We start from the raw sequence: 25717 nt of genomic DNA, 5'->3' as shown, positions 1-25717 counted from the left end.
TTGAATTTTGTTGCTATCCATGTCAGATTCATTCATAGTCATTTAAGTGCATGTAACTGATTACATAAGTTGTTCGGCCACTTCATTTTTCACCTGTCGCCCCCAACAAAAAAAGCAATGTATAAAACCAAAACAAAAAGGAAAAAAAAAAAAGGTAAATATTTTTTAGGGCCCTCACAATATTTCCTTACGTTATAATCCTGAATTGGTATATAATCCTGAATTGGTAAATGCATATATGTGAATCGTATTGTGTAGGTTCATGTCCAAATTAAAATCTGTTGTTTATTGATTTTATTAGTTGTAGAAGAAATTCGAACATTTGAAAATATGATAAAAGAGTTACACACGACTGAGCTGCAAACCAAGTTTTGTTAATCCTCATATCCAATTTGATTATTGCTTACATATATATGCATCCCGAATTGCTTATTGTTAAATGAATACACAACTCAAAATTCATGAAGTTATCAATCAATTAAGCTGGAAACAGCATTATCCTCAGCTTTAGCTGGCTCCTCAATATTCTGAACCGTAGCTTCTTGCTTAGCCTTCTGGACTTCCTTTTTTCTGGTATACTGATGCCCCAGTGGATCATAGTAATACTGCAATATAAGCATCACCAATTTTATTAGTTTCATCTTTCAAAATGTACATATGGTGTTTAAGTGGATAGTACTTTTCATTCTTGAATTTTCTAAAATCCCACGGAAATATATAGATAGAATGCTAAAGATATACGACATAAATTTTGCTCATGCGTTCAAATATGAATTTACCCGCACAAAGCAGATAATAAATTTCTTTATAATTAAAAGCATCATTTTAAAAGTTCGATATTACCGTTAACAAAACCGCCTTTTTATTTTGCAAGTGTACTCACACTGTTAATAAAAAATAAAAAATTATCCTTTAAATTTTGAGAGACAAGCTAGTGTACTGGTGGATATGAGATACCCTCATTTACAACTATTTGAACTAAAATTTACAAGTATTTGAGAATAAAAGTTACCATATTCATTTACACTATTTACATATATTTAAACAAAAATTACAACATTGACAATGAATCTGTTTAAAAGCTTGTAAAAATGTCGTAAGAGATGTAATTACCATTATTAGAACTAATATTACAACATTGACAACGAATTTGTTCAAAAATTAACTTGTAAAATGTCGTAAGAGGTGTAATTACCATTATTAGAACTAAGATTACACAAAGTATGACTCAAATTACAATTTCGACAACAAAATTTGTTATCACTTTTGTAAATGTGGGTATGAGATACCCACCACTACACTAGAATTTCCCAAATTTTGAGACAACTTCAATCAAATAAGACAGTCATGGTGAAAGAGAATTAACAAAAAAAAAGAAAAAGTCTGATTGTTGATTCTCTCGTTCTCTCACAACAAATTCTCTTTATCAAGTTCAACCATGTTTGGCATGAGCAAGGCCTTAAATCTGAGGAAAATATTTGTTCTACAAGATACTTTTTGCAACTCCTTAAGTACAATCATTATCAACTCAATAACACCAACCACAAATCTTCATTATATATTCACAGACAATCAAGTCGACCTAATATCACACGCTTTGATAAAAATGAGAAATAAAAATCACTGAACTCAGATTCGTGATTTCATATATATATGCCTGAACCCAGCAAAAACAAATCCTTATTATATAAGCCAATTAAGGACCTTTCAATAAGATGAAAACAAAGGTAACTAAACAACAAAAAAGACCAGAAAATCAAGGTGATAAGGTAATTTACGCACCATATATTTTCTCCCGTGGTGCATGACTCTCTTCTCGGCAAGCCAGCCTTCCGGTAGCAATGAGGCATATTCTGGAGACTCTGGGCCATAAAAATCACATGTAGTGCCTCGCTTCTTCACCTTCCCTTGGTTAGGGCGCGCTCTGATAATCTCCCATGTGACTAGAGATTCTGGGTGAGTTAAGTGATGGTTTACTGTGCACTCTCCCCTCTCCATGTTGATGATCAGCTGAAGGAGAGAAAACAAGAAGCAAGTATATATGCAGAGGGTTGGTGAGGCTGGGTGCTCTTTTATGAGGTTATATTAATTTTTACATATGTATATGTGGCACTGCAATTAATGGCATACCTAGCCTTATAAAAGTGGACATTTTTGTACACATTTTCCCTTACTTTACTCTAGTGGAAGGAAGTATGAACAAAGGTGTGTGAGTGTATAAGCATAAATCAGTGCTTAACAAAGGGTTCCAACGTACAGTTACATATAGGGTTATGAGTCCAATGCATTGAGGTCCTGATTAGCTACTACAGAATTTCAATTCTCCGAAGTTAGGGTTAGTATTAAACAAAATGTTCGATAACACATGAGGGTTATAACTTGATCCTAACTAGACTTTGACTCTAGTCTTGAACATTTCTTGAATTAGAAAAACTGAGATTTCTGCATGTAGTGGGTCCCGTTGTTTAGCATTTAGATTTCTGTTGTATCTCGAAGTAGTTAGTTTTGATATATTTTAATTATTTGAGATCGAAAGCACATAAATTAATCTATACATGCTCACTCTATTCATATTAAGGGCTAGTTTGGGATTGCTGCGACTTTTAAAAAAAACTGCTGCGGCTGTGTTGTGAGAATAATCAGCTGTGAATTAAATCAGTTTCATGTTTGGTAAATAATATTTTTAAAAGTACTGTTAGTACATAAAACAAGTAAACAACTGCAGAGTGTGTTTTGATCCACAGCAGCTTCTAAAAGCAACCTCTAAACTACTTCTAAAATCTATTGCCAGTGACCTATAACTTTCAATTAAAGCTGTTTTTTATTAATTTACCAAACACAATAAAATCTAAAATTTTGAACAAAAGCTGATTTTTTTAAAAGTGAAGCAATCTCAAACGGGCCTAAATAATTCAAAATAATGCTATAAAATTAGTAGTTTTTTTAAACACAAAAAATTACTAGTTAGACATGTATAATTAACTAATATTTAATTTGATGTTCCGGCTTGAGTCAATAAATCATATACTTTAATATTGTATTACAATTTTGACAGCCTCTATAAATGTTATGTACACGTATTCTCAAACCTTGAAAATCAAGTATCTCATTAATCACTTATTTAAGTTTTCGAGTCAATATTTCTTAATGTGTCAGGCTTAAGAAGAAAATTAAAAATAAAATTTGAAAGTACGTAGTTTACTTTTTATTTTATTTTATCAAAACATAATTTAGTTTTACAGTCCAATACGAGAGGTAATTTGCTTAAAGGGTTCTTGACCCAAAGCACCAAAATCAGCCAAAATTGTCCCACTTACCCCAGCAACAAATTTTTATTCTCACTTACCCTATTTCAAGTAAAATCACAATTTTACCCTTAACCAAATTGTTTATTCCCTTGATCTCCCTCCTCTTTCAGATCTCTCTCACCACCCAAAATTTTAGATCTCTCTCTCTCTCTCTCTCTCTCTCTAGTCCCTGTCAAGACAGTCGGAGCATGGGTACTCGCCGGAGGCTCCGATAATTTCCACCGACCTCATGAACATCGGGCTTGTCATCGACTTCGTCCGCTAGGAAGAGCCACCGCCTATGGAGAATCTCGCGGTGACGACCTTTTGCTCCAGAAGCTTCTGTCTCTGGGGTTCGTCCGCCGGGAAGAGCCACCACAGTGTCAGATTACGAAATATTGAGCTGAATCAAAAGCGAAAAGTGGGAGAGAGAGAGAGAGAGAGAGAGAGACAACTCGTTTGAAGAGCTGCTTGAGGTTGCCGGAGACATCGCCGCAGAGTAATATTTTGGAAGGAGCTATGGAAGTGAGAGAGGAAGAAGCGGGATTTGGAGGTTGAAGACGGGTGAATCGTTCCAGAAGGTTTGTTTTGATTCTGGTAAATCTAAATGGGCCTAGTTGTTGAAATAAAAATTGATGGATCTGATCTAGTTGGCACTTAAGGTTCTTTTATTTAGAGCTCGGTGATAGAGTGGCTCATTGGACTTGAATTCATATCATAGACACTCCCTAATGAGAATTATTCAAAGTGGAGCTTTTTTCCAAGAAACATAAATATTTTATCTTTTTGAAAGATTTTCAACAAAAAAGAAAGGAATGTGAATTTCATTCTATATATATCATGGATTGGATTCATCCTCTAAATTACGGTATTATAGGGGCAATAGAAGTCTATTAAAGGTCTATTGGGGGGCAATAGACTTTTTGAATTGATGTAATCTCTTCGTTTTTTTTTTCTTCTATATAAAAAAAGGTCTATTGGGGGCAATAGACGTTTTGAATTGATATAATCTCGTTATTTTTTCTGTAATCAAAGTTTTATTTGTCTAAATTTAGGGAAATTAGTTCCCATTTTAGCGACTGAAAGTCCAATTGGGGGGCAATAGACGTCTATTGGAGGCTTGATATATGTTTATTGGGGGGTAATAAATGTCTATTAGGGGGCAATAAATGTCTATTAATTAGGGGCAACAAACCTTTCTGGTGAGATTTTCAGAAAAATCCGGTGGGCGGCGGCCGGTGACCGGAATCCAATGAAGTCCCCTATGGTTTCTATCTCTTCCATTCTCCCCCTCTCTCTCTCTCTCTCTAAGTAACAAAGGTGAGGGTAAAATGGTATTAAAAAAAAATCTTAATGGGGTATTAGGAAAGACCTTCTTAGAGTGTTTTGGATAAGTGGGAATTAAAAAAACTTAATGGGGTAAGTGGGAAAAAAATCTCTAGAAATGGGGTAAATTGACAAAAACCATTGATTAAAATGTATAAGGCGTGTAGGAGCATAAAAAAGGTAGTGACAACTAACAATAACCTAGAAGGTAAAAAATCTAGGTTCAAAATTTTGGTAATTAAAAAAGTTAGTAGCACACCATATTTAGAGAAAATTATCTGACTATAACCGACCAAAAATCAAATTTGAATTTTGTTGCTATCCATGTTAGATTCATTCAAAGTCATTTAAGTGCATGTAACTTGTATTACATATAAAATTCAAAGTTCGCGTCTCTTTCTCTCTCTGAGCGGAGGCGAGCTTAGGGTTTTCAGAAGGGTTGTCTACCTCCGTCCGACGGCGCATCTATGGACGCTGTCGTCGGACGGGATCTATTGTCAAGCAATCAAAGGTCCCTCAATCGGGGTTCTCTTGCTCTGGATCAGGGGTGTCGGTATCAAGTTGCAGGGGGACTCACGGTGGCGGGGTGGGTGAGGCTCAGTTCTGGCAGGACGAAGTGGTGGGGCAGATGGGATGGGGATGTTGGATCCGCAGTGGTTCTTCTCAGGCTGGTTGCACGAGGCTGGTGGATGCGAGTTGATCAGCTTTGTTTCGGGGCTGGGAGTCTTTCCAGATCTGATCGGGGCATGGTGGCTGGTAGTCCAGCGTCTTGGGACAATTGGGTTGGAGAAGCGGTGGCCAGCGGCTAGCTGTTGCAGGTTTTGATCCGCTTCGGTGGTTTCTCCGAAGTTGGTTGCAGACTGTTGCAGGTGGTGGCTGGACGCAGGTGAGGGTGGTATGATGCAGGCGGGCGCGGCTTCTCTCGGGCGGTGGAGTCTCAGCTTTGGTGGTGGTGGCCCACTGCTTGGGCCAGAAAAGAATTGGGCTGGGCCTTCAATCGTGGCTGTGGTGTCCTTGTCTCTTGGGATCATGCTTGGGTTTGGGTCTAGCCCAAGTTGTATTATTTTTATTGTGTTTTGCTGTCTAGGATGGATGCTTTTTATGCGGCCAATAAAATCCTACATATATTGTGTAGGCCTAATCGGGTTTTGTGTCTGGGTATGCACTTTATGTGCCTTGTCTGCTCTAGGTCAGCGACGACTTATTTGCTTCTTCAAATGAGCACTACCGCCTAGTGGCAGGGTGAGACTAAGTGTCGTCATAGGAGGAAAGCTGTGATAAAGCAGGTAATTATATATGCTATGTTGTACACGGGGTACATATTGAGTTATCTTTCCGCTATGTCACTGCTATGTTGAAGCAAATGGAATAGCTATTGCACTCTTTGCTAGCTGGTGCTTGTTGGAATACAAGTCTCCTGTAGAGATTTCTGATATTATTTCGGTAAATTTTCTAGATGCTTATAGTAATCAGGGGTTTAGGCTCAATGTCCCCCTCCTTGTATTCGACAGTTTCATTAATCAAGGCAGCCGCACCAGCCCTTTATTCAAAAAAAAAAAAACTTGTATTACATATAAAGTTGTTCAGACACTTCATTTTTCACATGTAGCGCCCAACCAAAAAAACGCATTTAGGACTAAAACAGAAGAAAAATAAATGGATTATTATTTTCTATAGACTCACAATATTGCCTTATGTTATATTCCTCACAAGATTTGAATCATTTGATAAGACAACATATCAGAGATTGAGAGTGGCAAAAATAATTACTCATTATTTTACCGTTTTACCATAGTGAACAATGTGACGTTAAATCAAACCAAGAAAAAAATGTTAAAAGGCGAAAACTCATTTCCCGCCATCAGAAGTTAGGGTTCATAAATACCAATTGACCGAAAATTGAAAAAATAAAAACCACTTCAGCTCTGGAGTTCGAGTTCTAGCCCCTAATCTCCTACCTCCTTTTGCCTCTCTTTGTACTCAAATTGCTTCCGAATTAGTCTTAAATCTTCGTCTCCTTAGAAATTAAGGGATGGCCGGCCAATCTGACCCTAACCTCTCTATCTTTTCCGCAGAAGAGGTTCATCTCTCTCTCCCGTACTATGTGTTTAATTTGTGTTCTATTTCGATTCTTGATGCGAATTCAATTCGAAATTTGAAATGCCCAGGTTGAGTTTATGGCTGAGGATGAGTTGGTGGAGATTGTGCCCAACATGAGAATGGATAAACTCACTCTAATCTGTGTATGTTCTTAAGTTTTTTACTGTTCTTAGACTATAGTTTGAGTTGATTTATGGAGGTTGGTAACTTTTTTTCACTGCTTACAGGGAGATTATGGTCCATTCTTCCCTCAAATGCCTGCCCAAGTGCCGCTGTGGCTGGCAATTGCGTTGAAGAAGAGGGGGAAATGTACAATTCGACTCCCGGATTGGATGTCAGTCGGTGAGTCTCGCTTATTTAGCAGTAGTTTGATTTATGGTCTAATAGTTCACGAGAAATTCAGTTCAATAGATTGTTTGAACCTGTGATATAATTGTTATGCTGTTGAATGCGGATTGATTGTTGCAATTGTCTATGGGAGTCTCACTATCTGCAGTACATTTATAGTGCTTGTAGGTTTATTATTTCGGAAAGAGATGACTGATTTCAGGCGATGATCAAGTTAGAATGCTTTACTGCAGAATTTTGTGTCCCTCGGCTAAGACACTCAAACTTTGGTTGTTGGAATTGTATCAGAGTGGTGTTGTTTCATTCATATCATCTGCAATCGTGGCAGTGTTGGTAATTAGGGATGATTAGTGTCGGCATTTACATCACTACTTAGAATTCATTTGACCTATAACAGTTTCAGGACATAATGTGTTATTTTACATCCAAAATCAATAAGATGTAGTATCAGACTGGTCTCGGGGTTGGATCATTGCCAAAACCAGTTACCCTTTTTCTTTTTGTTTTTTTAAAACTATGTTCCCTATCTTTCAATTTACTTATTGCATTTTCACTTATCTAACAACAATCATTCTGGATTCTATTCTTTCGAGTAATCAAGAATAAGATGTACTAAGATCAAAGTCAAAAGTAGAGAAGAAACGGGAAAGCCGGATATGTGTTAATAATCTTACTTTCTGTATTGGAACTAGAAAACTTGAGCCAAACTTTGGAAGCGGAGCGTGACTCTCAGGAATCCTTTCAAGTCCTACCTTTCCATTATGTCGAAATTTCAAGGCTTCTTTTTGATCAGTAAGTACAAAAACTTTCTACAAACTCTATATTTTATTGTACAAGTGTTTTAATGTCTGCTGTAATTTTGTTGATATAGTGCACGCGGTGACATTCCTGATGTATATACGGTGAGTTGAAGACTCATCTAACCTTTATTTAATTGTTCATTGGTCTTTTCACCAAACCTCACTAAAGCTCTTTCTAATAGGTGAGGTCTCTTATTGAAGACATTAGGGATGTAAGGTTTCATAAGGTCGAGACTAGCTTAGAATCATTTGAGGATGCTCGCTCTTCCGCAGTGAAGGTATGCTTTTCCTTATCATGCATTTGGATGAGCTAATTGAAACATTCATTTGGATGAGCTAATTGAAAGTACTGAGAAATTTCAAAGTTGAATTTAACAATCCCTTTGGGCTCAACTTTTAGGCATGTTGGGATTTAACAGTTGAATTTCACATTGTTTGTTTGGATGAATTGATATTTAAATGTGAGAGAGTTGTTATTTTCTCAACAAAGTGTATCTTTCATCACACATTTGAATGACATGTATAATGTTGTTCAAAAGGCATTGAGTGACTCTCCATCTTTATAAGAAAGAGCATTGAGTACATCTATAATGATGTGTCATTTCTTGTCCTCTTTTATTTGTGTTCCAAAGTTGATTTCATTTGCATTGGCAGGTTAAAAATCTGTCTGCAATGGAAGTGAATTTAGTTCGTCCATTTGTTGGGAGAGCCTTACAGGCATTTTATAAGCATGGCAGTCCAGAGCTGGTTCCAAATCCAGAGAGAATGCCTCCCAGACGGCCACAAGCAACTGATAACGTCCAAAGAGTAAGTGCTTATGTGATCCATATTCTTTTGTTTTCTTTCATCAGTAGAATTGAGGGAGATGAAGTGACCATTTATCGTATTAACTAGTATATCTCTGTGCTATATTTTCACAAAGCTCAGTATCCATTTGATTAATTTGTTCTTCACACCATATTCCAGGGTTGGTTATTTATTAAAATACTCACTAGATCCTGTATATAAATTCACAAACACATGCACAGACAGGAAGTATGTCCTTGTTTGATCCAGACTCATTTGTTTCTTTGCTTAATAGAATCAAGGAGGTGAAACTGTAGTAGTGATCACTTGTTTCATTAGCAACTGTGACGATGCTATATTTTTCAGAATGCTAAGTACCCTTTTGATTATACATGCTTTTGAATATGCATATCTGACAAAACAATTGCCAGTCTACTGAAGTACACAAACAGAAGCACAGACAAAAAGACGGTTTATACACTTTTTGACTATATTTTCTGCCTTTTCAGCGCCCTCTGCGGAAACGGTAGAGCTTTCATGGTGTCAACAGGTACCTTTTAGTTCCGCCAGAAACACTAATTTAGCTCGCCAGGAAAGTAGTGATGCTCTTTGAACAACATTTTAAGCAGAATCCTTGTTGTAGTTAATAATGCTTTCTATTGAAGTTATTGAAATTCTTATATAATACAGTTCAGAAGTTTTACATTCTTGCATAGTTGTAAATGATCCAAAGTTTCCCTTTTCCTTTTTATGATGCAATACTATATGAAGCCTTTTGTTTGTGATACTCCATGTCTGTCACAATTGTTGATGCCTGTTTGTGACTGCGTGCAGATTATTGGCATTGATACATCTGCCATGATCATTTTCGATGTGTTTGTCTAAATCATTCTTGTACTATGTCTAGCTTTGGTTAGCTACCTTTGATTTTTATGTACTATAGCATGTGTTTGTTGATTGCTTTGACATTTGATCCATATAAAATTAATGCCTTTTGCAGCAGCTTCCTTTTTTTCCAGTCAATCAATGTTTCTGACTTATCAACACATGAGAAGCATTTATTCTCTTTGCCTTATTTCAATTAAATTATAAGGATCTCTTCTTTTATTGGCTTCTGTCACTGCAGAATTAATCTGTTTCCTGAAACAATATTATTGATGCTTTTCTTGGATATGAAGTTGCATGTGAATGAGTGTTCTTTTACCAATCCCCCTGTGCTGGGAAATAGCTTTAGGTGTGAACAATTTGCAACACCAATATACATTCACTGAAAAGAGACAAGAGTTGTATTCAGAGGAAAATAGAAAACAAGTGCTTGCAGCATCTACCTTTTTTAATTATTTATTGATTTTGTGTGTGTTTTTACAAGACTATTTCCTGGCAGCCTATATTGAGTTCTAGAGTCATCATAGGGATTCTTGTTTTTACCAATACAGGATGGACGTTTGGATATTCCTTGGTGGCCCAAGTAGATTGAGCCAGAACATGCCTCATGTTCCCTCTGTCTCCACTCTTTATCAAAGAGGTATTAAAATAGTCTTTCTGCCACATGCATTTGGTTTGTCAAGTTTTGGGTGTTCATTGTTAGGCCAACATACAACCCATAAACAGAGGGGGACTGATGCTGCATATGCCTAACCCTCAAGAAACCTCCTTCCCTCCCAGAAAACTCTGACCCTGTCTGGCAGTGCTTCTACGCGATAGCTCTTCTGCTCGAAGCACTTCTATTGAAGGCCACATGAGCTTTTGCGGAAAACAACGTGCTTCTTGAAATGCACTTGGAAGCACTTACTAAGGAAGTTATTTTTGGGCCAAAAAGCACTTTCAATTGTTTCTGCCAACCAAAAGGGCTTTTGGGTAGTCAGAAACCCTTTTAACCTAATCCTGGATGCGGTTCATGGGTTTGGCTATATGATGGAAAGAAAAAGTTCAAGTTAAATGCTTTAATCATGTGTGAAAAGTCATCAAGAGTAGTTATTTGTTGAACTCAATTTTTTAAAGTTGCTGCCTGCTGTGGTTGGGTTTCAACATAGTTATAGTCTTCGTAAACTAATCTCTGGTTTGGAACTTTGGACATATGCTAGTTTGTTGCACAAGCCTATTTTTCATAAATAATTCCAAGTTCTTATTTTATCCATCAATTATTTGATTCCAGGTCCACTTCCCCAATGGCCAATGATCTTTGCAATCATTAGATTCCCACTGATACTGTAGGGTAGAATTATCTGGATTTCTTTTGTTATGAACTTATCCTAACAGAAATAATCAGATTTCAAACTGATAGATGCATCCAGTATTAGACAATTCATTCCTTTGATCCCTTTGCATGTGCTTTTGCTCCCATGGCCTCCACTCCAGCCTGGCTTGGCCTAGTTTGTGGGTGTTTTAAATATCCAAACTGTTAGATAGAATATGGTAGAACAGAATACAATGCGTTTGGTATAAAGTCAATGGTAAATACATTATATGGTATGGTCTCTAGTAGTGTGCTGCTGTGTTTAAGGATGTGGCGTAGTGATTTGGTTAGAGGTTTTGGTCAAAATCTACGATCGTCATTCCTGTTGAACCTGAGTGGATTCGTCATGCTTCATGAACCTGTTCATTCTCTTTTGATATAGTCTTTGACTTCATGCAGCAAGTTTAGCAAATAGTTTGAAGATATTTAATTTTCCACATACGCGCTTTTTCATCTTGTTCTTATCTTAAATATCGCTTATGTTGACATACAATAACTCTATTTGCATAAAATTACAGAAGATTCTTCGATACATCAATTTATCTACACTCTGCTAGTGGTAAACTAGTTCCTCCGCTGGTAGACTAGCTCCTAGTAGACCCCCCGTGAAGAGGGAAACTTGCTCTATGTAGTTACAGATTAGCTCTACAAAAGATTTGAAGTTGTCTTACCACCATACAAAGTTAATTTATCCAACTTTTATGTCATTATTTCTTAAGAAACTCTAAAATGAGTTGAGTATAGAAATATCGTAAACTGTCAAATAAAAATTCGTACTCTCGCTAATGTCCCGTCAACACTTGACCGTTGCAGTGAATAACTGAGAATGTGCTTGAAACTTGAAAGTGGGCCAAACTATGCCTAGGGGAAGACCACAGGATGGTTCTTAATGTGGATAAATAGTAGCAGAGGATGCTTCCAGGTCCCAACTAACCGACCATCCGATATGAAAAGCATGAACTAGCTTTGTTTGTTTGCTCTATAGGCATTAATGAAAAGCATGAATGGGTTGGTTCGGTCATTTTAGGCTCCCCGCTGGACATTAACTCGCAGCGTGCCAGGTGTCTTTATCCGTCTTCTTCTTTTTATTTTTTCGATTGAATGTCCTCATCCTCTTTAAAGTAGTCGAAGGACAGTGGAAGAGACTGCTTCTCAGCGCGTGGTCCCACCCTTTTGGCGCGCCCGCGCTTTCGCATCAAATCATTGTTTATTCTTTGCTTTTTTTGGTTTATCTATTTATTTTTGCCCGTTGTTATTCTTTTCAGAAATGGGATTTAAAATAAGAACTGCTGGATTTTGGCGAAATTTTTATTCTTTAGATAACGTAGTGAATAACATATAAACAATGGTTCAGGCCAAAAAAAAAAAAAATATATAAACAATGACAAATCATGAGTGCTTACATCTGAAACGGGTCTTGAGTAGAACTGTCGTGTCATTTAACACTTTTAATTCTCGATCACATAGTAATTTTTTTTTTTATTATTATTATTATTTTTTTTTATCATGATAGCAGAAGTATGTCTATAAAACATGGATGGTCTCTCAAAGGAGTATTATAGGAAAATCACTTGGCACTATCTATAAGTAGTTACACGCTTAACTCTCTAGTCTCTAGTTTTATTTTGGTGAAATACAATTTAATTTAAAAACTCTTCGTTGCTGCGATGTGAAACATTGAAAATGATTACTTTCATCACCGTGTAATACGGACGCTCGATTCATTAGCTATATATCAGTCAAATAAAATATAATATTTAAAAACTCCCTGTTATGATGTGAAATATTCAAAATATTTATTAGAATAAATGTGCAACATGACATAATTGTGACTTAAATTTTTTTCCACAAATTGAGGTAAAATTCAAATCACTGCTTAAATTTTAATTAATATAAAATAACTGTATTCCGTGTTAGTCACGGCTGATGTCATCCTCATCTAGTTTTCTGATAAAAAACAGAATTCAATTCAAGTGGATTGTGACTTGGTCCCCAAGTATAATATAAATCTAGTTATTGCTATCACGGAATTCCCATTGTGCCCATGTGGTTTTCCAACTCACCTGTCATAGTTCACAGTTGGTTGCATTTCAATATTTAGTAATTTCCTTTTTCTTGTTTATATACTTATATAGGAAGAAAAAAGGCACCCAAATATACCTCGATTTCCGTCCAAATACAATTCCCCTCAAAGAGCCCGGAAATAGAAAAACACAAAATTCAAATCGAGAAAAAAAAAAACTTAATTAAAAAAAAAAAAACAGAAAAACAATACAAATCGCATCAAGATCCCTCCAAATAAGCTGCAGAAGCATAGGTGGAAGGGTAATATTTAGTAATTTCGCTACAAAAAATAGGTGTAATATGGTTGGGGAAACGCTACAGCAATGAGGGTTAGAATATTCCTCGCACCTTCAACGAAATTGCAACCGTTAAAATGTGAATTTCCCCTTAAAAAAAAAAAAAATTAAATAAACAAGCTGTCGTCTTCCGCTTAAAAAAAAATTACCCAAAGGATTAAGTTTGATTTTAAAAAACAGAATCCAGCTCCAACCCGCCAAAGCCACCCAAATATACCTCGATTACCGTCCAAATACAATTCCCCCCTTTATCCACTGTTTCGGCATAAACGAGGATTTCGTGGTCCTTAAGTAATCCGGCGCGGCTAGTTTCGTCATTTCGAGCAACCCCCCCAACCTCCTCCTTTATATCAAAGTCCCTATCCCCGTTTGCTTCCATTCCGTCCCGTTTTGATTTTGCAAAACAGAGAGCAAGCCTTTCCCTCTTCTTCCCCTTAATTCCCTTCTTCCGTTGATCACCTCTCGCCTCTCTGGATCAACCAACTCAGAAATTTTGTTTCCGAAAACCAAAAGAAATTATAAAAAAAAAAAAAAAACGAAAACCACGTAATTCGATCAATTTTGTTCTCATAATTTTTGTGAATTTCGAGCATTTTTTTTTTCTGTTGAGAAATTGGGAGCTGAATTTGAGGAGGAGGAAGCGAGGTTTTGGAAAAAAAAAATGCACCGGGGTCGGGTTCTCTAACGCTGAATCTCCACACAGGATGATAGCCACAATAGGGACGTGGCGATAGGAGGAAGAAGAGAGAAGGAAACGACGCTGTGTTTGGGGAGATAATGGATTGCCGTGTGTGCATGGCCGGAGGAGACGTTTGGATGAGAGGTCAGATCGGAGGGGCTCTGAGCCAGGAGAGCGAGCACGACCTGGCTTCGATGGTCAGCGATTTTTTGGAGAACGGTAGCGCCGGCGCCGGCGACTCTTGGTGTAGCAGCGATAGCGACTCCGCTCATCTCTCCGATCTCGCTCACCTCGCTGATAAGATTGCGGTACGATTATCGACCATCTCTGTTTAATCTGCAAGAATTTTACGAATTTATTGATTAATGAATTTTACGAATTTATTGATTAATTTTATAGAGTAAAATTTGAGTTTGAGCTGCAAAATTTCCTAAATGGTAACTTTTGTGACTAATTCTACGAATCGGAGTGTAATTGAGACCATTTCGAAAGATTTCCGGCAATTTGAACGTAGTTTGGAGCTGAATTTTGCTCTTCCAGTGGAACTTCATGGTTTATCAGAAATAACAAAATAGTTTCCTTGACTAATTCTAAAGTCAGAGCTACAAAAATTTTCAAATTATAGGTTGAATTTTTGAATTATGGGTAACCGACTTGTTTGTTAATTTTTCTTCTTGACTAGTTTTATATTCCGAGTCAAATTCTAATATTTGGATGAGTTTATGTTCTTTTGAGAGTCTGCAATTTGAAATTATTCAGAAGCGGCTTGACTGGTTATATAACTTTTCCAATTCAAAGTTTTGTTGTTATTGAACTCAGTTTGAATTTTGAATTTAAATTTTCTGCAATAACAGTGCTTTATTGAAGTTGTGCAATTTCATGTGGCTGAGTTGTTCATATGTGCACACTTCTAATGATGGTGTTGTTTTGTATCACAGTGTTACAAGTGCTCGGTGGCTCAGTACGAAAATGATTTGGCATCAGTGGTTCATTCTCTTATACTATCAATCAGTGAAAACAATCTTCATCTTGTCAAGTCAGGTCCGTGCAATGCCAGCTGCCTCAAGTTTTCTCTAGTAAAGCTTCTCAGGCTTTCTGGTTACGATGCTGCTGTGTGTTCGGCTAGATGGCAGGGCAGTGGAAAGGTCCCTGGAGGTATGCCATTCTTCACTTTTGCAAAACCATATATTAGAGAAGCAGGGTTTGTTGTTTCCTACTCGGTGTTAATTATCTGTTGGTAAAACAGTCGTTGTGTTGTGTCTGTTGCATGTAGAGTGATGCCAGAATATACCAGTATAGTCCATTCATGTTCCCACAAAATCTATTCTGCAATTAGTAGTTTATGTTTCATATACACTCTTCAACCATTTCCAATATTGTTTCAAGCAATTGGAAATAAGTGGACGAATGGCTTTTAGGAATAGTTGCTTATGCTCAATTTAACTGGGTCTAGATAGATTATTCTGATTTCATTGAGGATTGGGAAAATCTGCCATTTTTGACAGTTTCGTTTTGTATCATCTCAGGGGATCATGAATATATAGATGTGGTCAACCACAGCAATACAGGGAGTTCTGAACGTCTCATCATCGACATTGATTTTCGAAGCCACTTTGAAATAGCTAGAGCTGTTCAATCATATGACAGGATATTGAATTCGCTGCCAGTTGTTTATGTGGGCTCCTTGACTAGGTTGAAACAGTTCCTTCAAGTTATGGTTGAAGCAGCTAGATCTTCCCTCAAGCAGAACTCAATGCCTCTTCCTCCGTGGAGATCACTTGCTTATTTGCAAGCAAAATGGCAGTCACCTTATCAGAGACAGTTCGATCTAGATGAACATAATGCCAACAGTATCTTCTCTTTTGACCACAAACAATGCAGTGGACATTTGAAGATGCTGCAGTCCCAGCTTCACTCTGAAATAGAAGCAAATAGACTGTTGAAGCCCAAGAGCAATGATAATATCCGGAGACACAAGCCTGCGCGGAGTTATTCTTTGTTCCGGGCTCTTTGAGATGTACAGATTTTTGGCTTTTGAGATGAGAGAATTGTACTGCGGCTTTTCAGAATTTTTTTTCCCATGACATCAAATAAGTGAGAACCAGAATGAAGGGCAGAGGTCCATTTCACCAACACGAATTACCAATAACCTGAGGCATATACTATATAGTGGAGACATTTTCATTGTTTTGTTTCTGCTGGGAAGTTATACTATATTCTTTCACCTACAGTGCACAGACATCAAGCAACGCTTTCTGGTTTTTGGAATCACTGCTGGTTCAGTCCAGCAGCATCACCTAACTAGTTGGTACTTGGTTGACTATGGTGTACCATTTTTGTTTTTGTTCTTTGATTTCTTTTTGAAATGTATCCCTTGTCCTTATTTTTGTTGGCCAAGGAATTTGTCATTGTAATCTTTTTTGTTTCTTTTTCTACCAATGTTGAGTTGCATTTCTTCCCCAGTCGGAATGGTTTCTTGGAGTATAATTGTTTTTACCCAATAAATACAATAAAGTTTATGTGAGAGAGATCATGCTGCTGTTGTTGCTATTGTTTTCCAACAGATATATTTGTCTGTTACTGTGATCCTGTCTTCCATACTTAAACTCGAGTTTCCGAACTGGAAAATCAGTGCCAGTACTATAAACATAGTCCTTCTACGAATCCACCTGTTTCTTTTTCTAACAAGTCATAAGCAACAATCTTATGAACAAATTGTTTATGGTGGTTTGATTGTCATTGGCCTGTTGATTCTCTAGCTGTTTATATATTTCTATAACATAAAATTCAGTATAATCAGGTCAATATGGGCCAAGGAGAACCAATGTGGTATGGTGAAGATACTGGGCTGTGACGGTGGTACAGTCTAGTTGCCGAAATGAACAACCTCCCATAAGCTGGGATTTGGAGACTGGTGAGATGCATGTCCTTGCCAACAGGTAGGTAGGTGCCTCATCTTTTGGGACGCTGAAAATTGTTTCTGATTCAGTTGTAGAAGGAAACGGAGCATCTGATAAGATGATAAGAGGGGTTAATTGACTGAGTTGCGAACAATGCATCAATTCTCTTATCGAATTATAGTTTGACATCAAGTAAAAAAATGAGAGATCCAAGTACTCAAATGCCCAATTGCATTAGATGCTTTGTAACTTCATAAGACAATATGAGTGATGAAACTCGACGCTCGCCCTTGTGGTGGTGGAGGCCGCAAGTGAGCCTTTCGTGTAGTGCATCACCGAGTATGGTCTCAGGGTACTGGTGTATTAGAAGCATGCATGCTTAGTGCTCGATAGGGCAGTGCTTTGGCTTTTTAAGCTATGTATGATACATTGATACTGATGGAAATGAGTTTTGGAAATAGTTGTGCGACACCAAACAATACGTACTGAGAGGTGGTGGGATATATGAATATATCTACCATGTGTGTGTTCTATTGGAAGGAATTTAGTTGACCAATTTGTTATTTGGTGCATGTAATTACACGCACCAAATCGGAGAGGATTCCATGCACTGTCGGGTCACTTTTTCGAATATAAACTGGTGATGCTTATATTGCAGCATTACTATGACCCGTTGGGGCATCAGTACACCACCCTATAGGAAGTAAAGAAATCTAAGCAAGCAGTAAGAGTTCAGAACGCTGAGAAGCCAATCAGAGCTGAGGATCATACACTTCAGATGCTTCTAGCTTGATTTATAACTTCATGAATTTTGAGTTGTCTAAGAACATATTTCCATGTAGTCTTTTAACAATAACCAATTTGTGATGCATATGTAAGCAATAATGCAAATTGGATATGAGGATTAATAAAACTTGGTTTGCAATTCAGTCATGTGTAACTCCTTCATCATATTTTCAAATGTTCGAATTTTTCTACAACTGATAGCAACAAATAAACAACAAATTTTCAAATTCGGACATGACCCGATGCAATGTGATTCACATGCATTTACCAATTCAGAAATATAATATAAGAAAATATTGTGAGGCCACAAAAAATATTAACCCATTTATGTTTCTTCTGTTTTAGTCTTAGATGCGCTTTTTTTTGTTAGGAGCGACATGTGAAAAATGAAGTGTCTGACCAACTTTGTATGTAATCAATTACGTGCACTTAAATGACTATAAATGTATCTAACATGGATATCAACAAAATTCAAATCTGATTTTTGTCCTGTTATAGTCAAATAATTTTCTCAATATATGGGGTGTTATTAACTTTTTTAATTACCAAAGTTTGGACCAAGAATTTTTACCTTCTAGGTTATTGCCAGTTGTCACTACCTTTTTATGCTCCTACACAACTTATACATTTGATTAAACTCTCATATTGGACTGTAAAACTAAATTAATTACGTTATGATAAAATAAAATAAAAAGTAAACTATGTACTTTCAAATTTTATTTTTAATTTTCTTCTTAGGTCTAACATGTTTAGACAGATTAAGAAGCATTGACTCGGAAACTTAAATAAGTGATCGATGGGATACTTTATTTTAAGGTTTGAGAATACGTCAACAAAATTTTGAACAATGGGGAGAAGATTTTTGGTCCGATTCGAGCGGAAAGCCAAATGAGAGGCTTCCGTGAGGCTTTAGGCTATTGCGATTTGTTGGACTTAGGATTCCATGGCGCCATGGCCACTTGGTGGAATTATGAGACTTTGTTGCGTCTAGATCGAGCGGTCTGCACTCGATCCTTCTTCATCTTCTACTATCAACCCCCTTCTTTGGAAGCTTGTTTGGTCCCTTAAATCTCTGCCAAAAATTAAGCACTTCATTTGGAGAGCGGTTTCTAACTTTGTAGCCACTAAGGCCAATTTGTTTCGTAGGAAATTATCAACAGATCCTCTGTGTCCTCTCTGTCATCTCTTTCCCGAAACAATTGAGCATCTCCTTTTATCTTGCCCTTGGACTCTTAAAACATGGTTCCTTCATCCTTTAGGTTATCGCCCTCCCCTTCATCAGCTCACTACTTTAGCTAAATGGTTTCTCCACTTATCTTTCCGTTCTTCAATTTCACTTACAACCAGATGTAGTACTTTTACACATATCAGTTTCTTGCTTTGGAATATTTGGAAACATAGATGCCATTGTGTGTTTAATGACGCCCAACCTAACTCTGCATTGGTAGCCTCTCTCTCTTTTGCTGCATCTTCTGATTTCTTGGGTCTTGTCTCTGATAGTTCCATTCCAAACGCCAATTTGCATCGACCTGTGCGTCCTCCCCCTAAACCGAAATGGCTTCCTCCCCTCCCTACTCAGATTAAGATAAATATTGACGCTTCTTGGACAAAGGAGGGTTCTGGTTTAGCTGTTGTGGCTAGAAATTCCTTTGGTTGTCTTGTTTCTGGGCTGGCTACGTTCACCTTTGCTGCTTCACCACTAGTTGCAGAGGCTTTGGCAATCCGATTGGGTGTACTCTTGGCCCTTTCATTGCGAGCTTCTCATTTTCTGTTTGAAGTTGATTCTCTCCAACTTGTCAATCTCCTTTCCCATTCCACTACATCTACAGATTGGGCTGTGTTGCCTCTTGTGGATCATATTAGAGATTTGACAGTTGATCTTGTTTCTCACAGCTGGGTTTGGACCAGCAGAATGGCTAATCAGGCAGCAGACCACATTGCTTGTTTAGTTCGCAGGAGGCAGTGTCCAGCTGAGTGGGTTCAGTTTCCACCTTCCTCCTTCTCTCACATTCTCTTGTATGATGCCGGACATGCTCCGACTTAGTTTTTGGGCTGTCTTGCTTCTCTTCCCTGCTTGTTTTGGGAGGGGTTAGTTTCTTTCTTTTCAGTTTGTTTGTTGTATTCTGTACTCTGGTTTCTTTAATGAATTCTCTTACGTTCAAAAAGATCGAGCGGTCTGCACTCCATCTTGGTTTGATTTGTTTGGACACTCTAAACTCTTTCATCTCCCGCCTTCGGATTCCGACCATGTACCTCTGCTCCTGAAGGCTAGCACAGCCCCTCTGGTTGTGCGTTCCAAGCAACACCGCTTCAAGTTTGAGGCGTTCTGGTTGCAACATCTTGAATGCGATGGTGTGGTGAAAGAGGCTTGGGGGACGGACGTCGCTGGAGCACCTATGTTTTGTGTGACGAAGAAGATTGCACATACGAGATTGCAGCTTGATAGGTGGCAGAAGCAAGTGTTTAGAGGTAGACAATTGCAGATGAGAGGGATTCGGTCTAGACTGGAGGAACTTTTAGAAGTACCAATTTCGGTGGAAGTGCAGGGTGAAAAGAAAACTTTAATGGACAAGCTTCAATCTTTATTGTACCTGGAGGAGTTGTTTTGGCGACAAAGAGCGAAGGTTACCTGGCTAAAGGAAGGGGATAGTAATACAGGCTATTTTCACCGGAAAACTGAGAATAGGAAGAGGAAAAACATGTTACAAGGCTTGTTTGATGAGGATGGGCATTGGCATGATGATGATTCTGGGATGGCAGAGGTCGTCACAACTTACTTTGCTAAAATGTTCATGGCTTTGGAGATTGATTATGAGGCTGTAGACAAGACTTTGGAGGCTATTACTGTTAGCATTAAAGCCACCCTCAAGTGCAAGAGGTACAAGTTATAGAATATGAGATTAAGTAAGGATGTCGAACCCACGAGGATTGGTAAATCCTTTCCTAGCTAGGGAAAACCTAAGGAAAAACTAGAAGAATATGCAAATGTACAATCACAAACAAAGGCTCACAAGTGAACCAAAGTTCATGGTGAGTATGTGCGAGATGGTGTGAAGAGATTTGATTTTGATTTTTGAGATTGGTTTCTATTCAAATTGAAACAATGAAAGCAAGTAATATAAACTAACCTAAACAAAACAAGTTGTTATCAAATGGATGGGAGTTAGGGCATCGGGTTTCACCTTTTGCCTCTCTTGCAAGCATTAAAGCAATTGAATATGAATGATGCAAAACTAATTGTCCAACTACCCTCTTAACATCCGGATAGGACTACTAAGGCTTAAACCCCTTTCATTTTATTAACTCTAACCGGATAAGTCTAGAGCTAACTACCTAGAGACAAATTCAATTACCGGATAGGTCTAAATCCTTTGCCCCTAAATGCATAAAGCTTAGAGTTTAGGTAACCAAGCAAGCAAACCAATCCTATCTCTAGGTGATTTTAGCTCACTACCCTCACATGCACACATGGTGTGCTTTCATGCTCCCTTTTTGCCTAGAGGTAATCAATCTCTAGGAAAAACTTCATGTCATGGCAAACACATAACTCAAATTGATTAGGTCTAAGTAATGCATTCAACTATTGACTTAGCATGTGAGAATGACAACATGAATTTTCATCAATTTATAAACAAAAGCATCAATCCAAGCAAGTTTGGCTAGGGCTTTCAACCCTAGCCCCAACTAGTTCACTACTCACACATAGCTAGATACACAAGCTTCAACATTCTATTAAACATCAAATACATAAAGAGATAGAGAGTAAAGGGTGACTATTGATGATGCCGGAAGAGGTGGTGGAGATGGGTCTCCAAGAACATGATGTGGGGGTAGTCACCTCCTTCTCCTTGCTCCAAGCTCTTGATATTGGTAAGAATAGTGAAATTTGGGATCTCTAAGATGCGTTGTGGTGTTGAATGGTGGAGGAAATGAAGGTTGTAGTGGTGGAAATGGAGGTTTTAGGGGTGGAGATGGTGGTTTAGTGGTGGAAATGGTGGTGTCTTTTCTAGAGAGAAAAATAGATCTTGGATAGGATGAAGATGATTGAATGGAGTCAAGAATCTGAATAATTGGTCTTTGGCCTCTTTTTGATCAGCTAGGTGTGTCATCTTTGGTCCCCAAGTGTGCAAGAGATGCTCTTACACCATTGTCCCCCAAATGGTCCCAAATTGACAAGGTGATAAAAGGACAAGGTGTAGGGAGATATTTGAATTTCAAGTGATGGGAGATTCTCACCACCATGGTCCTCCTTTGCTGGAGAAAAGACCCTCCATGAGTGGCGGCTCCCCGGAAAAGTTTGCCTGAAAAGTCGCCTGAAAAATCGCCGGAAAAATCGATTTGCAATTTTCTTCCAATCTCCGTGTCTTCTTCCCCTAGCTTCAAATCTCCACATTTGAAGCCTCAAATAGTCATTTTATTCTCAATGCAAGGTTTCCTACAAATAAAAGGAAATGGATTAAAAAAGGTAAAATAGCATGGAAGACAAATCAATTTTCATAATTATGGGGCACAATTGCGTAAGTAATTTGTGACTCAACAATTACCCCGGTGGTAACTCCAGAGATGAATAGTCAACTTTGTGCACCCTATACTCGGGATGAAGTACGTTGTGCACTTTTTCAGTGTACCTGACTACATTACCAGGGCCAGATGGCATGCCTCATATCTTTTTTCAACATTATTGGGAACATATTGGGGGTGATATCTTTGAGGCAGTTCAAAGCTTTTTGCAGACGAGTTAGCTTCTTAAGCAAATCAATTTCACTCATATTTGTCTCATCCCCAAGATTAACAATCCAGAACATATGTCTGATCTGAGACCGATCGCTTTATGTAATGTTATTTACAAAATCTGTTCCAAGGTAATTGCGAATAGATTAAAGGTAGTACTACGGTACTACCTTCTGTCATTTCACCTTTTCAGAGTGTTTTTGTTCCAGGCAGATTGATCACTGATAACATTCTGGCTGCGAACTAGATTGCTCATTTTGTGCATAACAAGAGGGATGAAAGTGATGGGTTCATGGCTTTGAAGTTAGATATGAGCAAAGCCTGCGACAGAATGGAGTGGGTTTTTTTGGAAAAGGTTATGCATCGCTTTGGTTTTGCTCCATGCTGGATTCATATGATTATGCAATGTGTCAGTACCGTTAGATACTCTTTTCTGGTGGGTAAACCAAGGGGCTATCTTACAACAAGCAGAGGACTCCGATAAGGGGATCCTTTGTCCCTCTATCTATTTCTCATTGGAGATGAAGGTTTCTCTGCTTTGTTAAAACAAAAACAATCTGCAGGATTGTTACCAGGAATTAGAATTTGTCCTGAGGCTCCTCTGGTAAACCATTTATTGTTTGTGGATGATAGTATAATCTATGCTCAGGCTTCATTGGAGGCTTGTTATGAGCTACAAGATGTCTTTGAAACCTATGGAAGAGCGTCGGGGCAACTTATTAACTTTAGTAAAAGCTCCGTTGTCTTTAGTAAGAATGTGACTGCCAAGATGCAAGAGGAAGTGTCAGATTTTTTGGGCGTTGAAGTAGTGGCTTTGCATGAAAAGTATTTGGGGTTACCCACATACGTGGGACGCAAGAAAACTTCAATGTTTCAATATATAAAAGACAGATTGGCCAAGAAACTGGCTGGCTGGCAGGGGAAGTTGTTAAGCGGTGCTGGTAAGGATATCCTCATCAGAGTGGTGGCTCAGGCACTACCCACATATGCCATGAGTGTCTTTGAACTGACCAAAGGCTTTTGTGAGGACCTGGAACAGATGTGCACACGGTTTTGGTGGGGCCGCACTTTGGATAAAGGGAAAATTCATTGAAAGAAATGGGATGCTTTATGTAATCCGAAGGAGGAAGGTGGACTAGGTTTCCGTAGCCTTTCTAATTTTAACACAGCAATGTTGGCAAAACATGCTTGGCGAGTGCTCAACAACCATTCTTCAATTGTTGCTCGCCTCTACAAGGCGAAATATTTCCCAACTTGCACCTTCTGGGATGCATTACCTCATGAGTCCCCATCATTTTCTGGAGGAGCATTGTTTCCACTAAAACATTTTTACAAAGTAACTATTGTTGGCAAGTGGGGGATGGCTCTAGTATTTCTGTGTTCTCGGACAATTGGGTTCCCGCTTTGCTTTCTGGGAAGCCTACGGGATCAAGACTGGCTGTAGAGGAGGTTCACAAAGTATGTGACTTGATGTTGGGTACTGGGGGCTGGAATGTTGGGTTAATTGACAGGTTATTTTCAAGGGAAGAAGCCACGTTGATCACAATGATTCCTTTGAGCAGACGTCGTGTGGTGGACAGATTGAGTTGGAAGTTGTCAATAGATGGTCAATTTTCAGTTAAATCTGCTTATAGGTCTGCTTTTGCCCATTCTTCGAGCTATAGTCCTCTGACACTACCGGTGGGAGCTTCATTTTGGAAGAAATTGTGGCAGGCTTCGATTCCAAACAAGGCTAAGATCCACATCTGGAGGGTCTGCCTGGATATATTACCTTCTCTAGGGAGTCTAGCTTCAAAAAGAGTAGTTTTGGACTCGGAGCTTTGTGTGCTGTGTGAGACTCACAGGGAGATGACAATCCATCTGTGCAGGGACTGTCCCTTTACGAAGGAATTAGTGCAATCCAGGGCCATTCTAAAGCAGGTGTGGTATAACCCACAGGTGGTACAGAGCGATTTACTTGCTTGGATGAGTTTCAGTGCTACGGAATTGTCTTTAAGTAATTTTGGGGAGCTTATGTTTCTTTTATGGGGAGTTTGGAAGGAGCGTAATGAGAGAGTGTGGAACCAAAAAAACACTGCCGCTTGTGATGTTAGTATCCATCTTGCATCAAGACTTCAGGAGTTCAGGTTTCATAATCTGAAACAAACTCATTCCCATACTAGCAGAGCTCGAGTAGTTCGGTGGTGTGCACCTGCAGCTGGTTTTTTGAAGATCAATGTAGATGGATCGTTTAACCACATTACCAGGAAGGGGGGCCTTGGTTTTGAGGTTTGTAATGAATTGGGTCATATGTTGGCTGGGGGGGCATGTCCTCTTAGTGGTCTTATATCACCGGAACATGCAGAAATTCTTGCTTGTAAGAGAGCTGTGGAGTTTGTAGCTGATCATGCTCTAATACTGGCTGTTTTGGAGACTGATGCGTCGGAAGTGAAGCGGCAACTCACACAACACATTTCTTCAAATACATCAGTTTTGGGAAGAATCTATGATGGTGTGGGCAACTTGTTGGAAACGTTGATGGGCATCAGTGTGTCCTATGTTAGCAGGAAAGGCAATCTGGTTGGGCATACGTTAGTAGCACACGCCTGCACTCTTAGGCAGGATTCTTTTTATTTTTCTACTCCCGCTTTTCTTCACTCTGCTATTACAGCAGAGCTTTGTAATGTTTGAACATTTCTCATTTCAATAAAGGGTCGTCAAATTTGATTAAAAAAAAAAAGGTTTGAGAATACGTGTACATGATCTTTATAGAGGGCTAGAGGCTGTTAACATTGTAATACAATATTAAAGCATATAATTTATTGACTCGAGTTATTAAGCCGGAATATCAAATTAAATATTAGTTAATTATACATGTCTAATTACTACTAATTTTATAGCATTATTTTGAATTATTTAATATGAATAGTGAGCATTTATAGATTAATTTATGTGCTTTTGATCTCAAATAATTAAAATATATCGAAATTGACTACTCCGAGATATAATAGAAATCTAAATGCTAAAGAACTTGCCACACTACATGCAAAAATCTTAGTTTTTCTAATTCAAGAAATGCTCAAGACTAGAGTCAAAATCTAGTTAGGATCGAGTTATAATCCTCATGTGTTATCAAACATTTTGTTTAATACTAACCCTAACTTCGGAGAATTGAAATTCGGGTAGTAGCTAATCAGGAGCTCAAATGCATTGGAATCATAACCCCTATATGTACGTGTTGGAACCCTTTAATTTGTTAAACACTGATTTATGCTTACACACACACACACGTACACCTGTGTTCATACTCCCTTCCATTAGAGTAAAGTAAAGGGAAAATGTGTACAAAAATGTCCACTTTTACAAGGCTAGGTATGCCAGTGTCACACACACACACAT

General features: G+C 38.2%; 2 protein-coding genes across 4 annotated transcripts; both read left to right on the top strand.

The window, feature by feature from the left end:
* Nucleotides 1-6488: 6488 nt before the first annotated feature.
* On the top strand, nucleotides 6489-10572 carry LOC112181610 (DNA replication complex GINS protein PSF2). 2 transcript variants are annotated; one of them, XM_024319985.2, is made up of 9 exons: nucleotides 6489-6693; nucleotides 6782-6856; nucleotides 6941-7055; nucleotides 7754-7853; nucleotides 7933-7963; nucleotides 8044-8139; nucleotides 8516-8668; nucleotides 9157-9197; nucleotides 10084-10572. In XM_024319985.2, exons 1-8 carry the CDS (start codon nucleotides 6646-6648, stop codon nucleotides 9175-9177), a joined length of 639 nt encoding a protein of 212 aa, XP_024175753.1. In that variant the 5' UTR covers nucleotides 6489-6645; the 3' UTR covers nucleotides 9178-9197; nucleotides 10084-10572. The 2 variants fall into 2 exon arrangements, with proteins under 2 accessions (XP_024175753.1, XP_024175752.1); XM_024319984.2 differs by lacking the exon at nucleotides 10084-10572 and having other exon boundaries at nucleotides 9157-9417.
* Nucleotides 10573-13589: 3017 nt separating this feature from the next.
* LOC112182712 lies at nucleotides 13590-16455 on the top strand. 2 transcript variants are annotated; one of them, XM_040509114.1, is made up of 3 exons: nucleotides 13590-14230; nucleotides 14861-15077; nucleotides 15428-16455. In XM_040509114.1, exons 1-3 carry the CDS (start codon nucleotides 14021-14023, stop codon nucleotides 15934-15936), a joined length of 936 nt encoding a protein of 311 aa, XP_040365048.1. In that variant the 5' UTR covers nucleotides 13590-14020; the 3' UTR covers nucleotides 15937-16455. The 2 variants fall into 2 exon arrangements, with proteins under 2 accessions (XP_040365048.1, XP_024177003.1); XM_024321235.2 differs by having other exon boundaries at nucleotides 13600-14230; nucleotides 15449-16455.
* The last annotated feature ends 9262 nt before the right edge of the window (nucleotides 16456-25717 follow it).

The sequence above is a fragment of the Rosa chinensis genome, chromosome 1 (assembly GCF_002994745.2).
Source record: "Rosa chinensis cultivar Old Blush chromosome 1, RchiOBHm-V2, whole genome shotgun sequence".
In the NCBI taxonomy this organism is placed as follows: Eukaryota; Viridiplantae; Streptophyta; class Magnoliopsida; order Rosales; family Rosaceae; genus Rosa; species Rosa chinensis.
The sequence above is the reverse complement of the archived record's forward strand: the minus strand, read 5'-3'. Positions and strand labels throughout refer to the sequence as shown.

Excerpts from the sequence above, each read along its gene's own strand:
- LOC112181610 (XM_024319985.2), top strand. The coding sequence starts at position 6,646 with ATGGCCGGCCAATCTGACCCTAACCTCTCTATCTTTTCCGCAGAAGAG. Across the intron at positions 7,056-7,753 it reads CCCGGATTGGATGTCAGTCG|AAAACTTGAGCCAAACTTTG; the intron begins GTGAGTCTCGCT and ends TATTGGAACTAG. Across the intron at positions 8,669-9,156 it reads CAACTGATAACGTCCAAAGA|CGCCCTCTGCGGAAACGGTA; the intron begins GTAAGTGCTTAT and ends CTGCCTTTTCAG.
- LOC112182712 (XM_040509114.1), top strand. The coding sequence starts at position 14,021 with ATGGATTGCCGTGTGTGCATGGCCGGAGGAGACGTTTGGATGAGAGGT. Across the intron at positions 14,231-14,860 it reads ACCTCGCTGATAAGATTGCG|TGTTACAAGTGCTCGGTGGC; the intron begins GTACGATTATCG and ends TTTGTATCACAG. Across the intron at positions 15,078-15,427 it reads CAGTGGAAAGGTCCCTGGAG|TTTCGTTTTGTATCATCTCA; the intron begins GTATGCCATTCT and ends CATTTTTGACAG.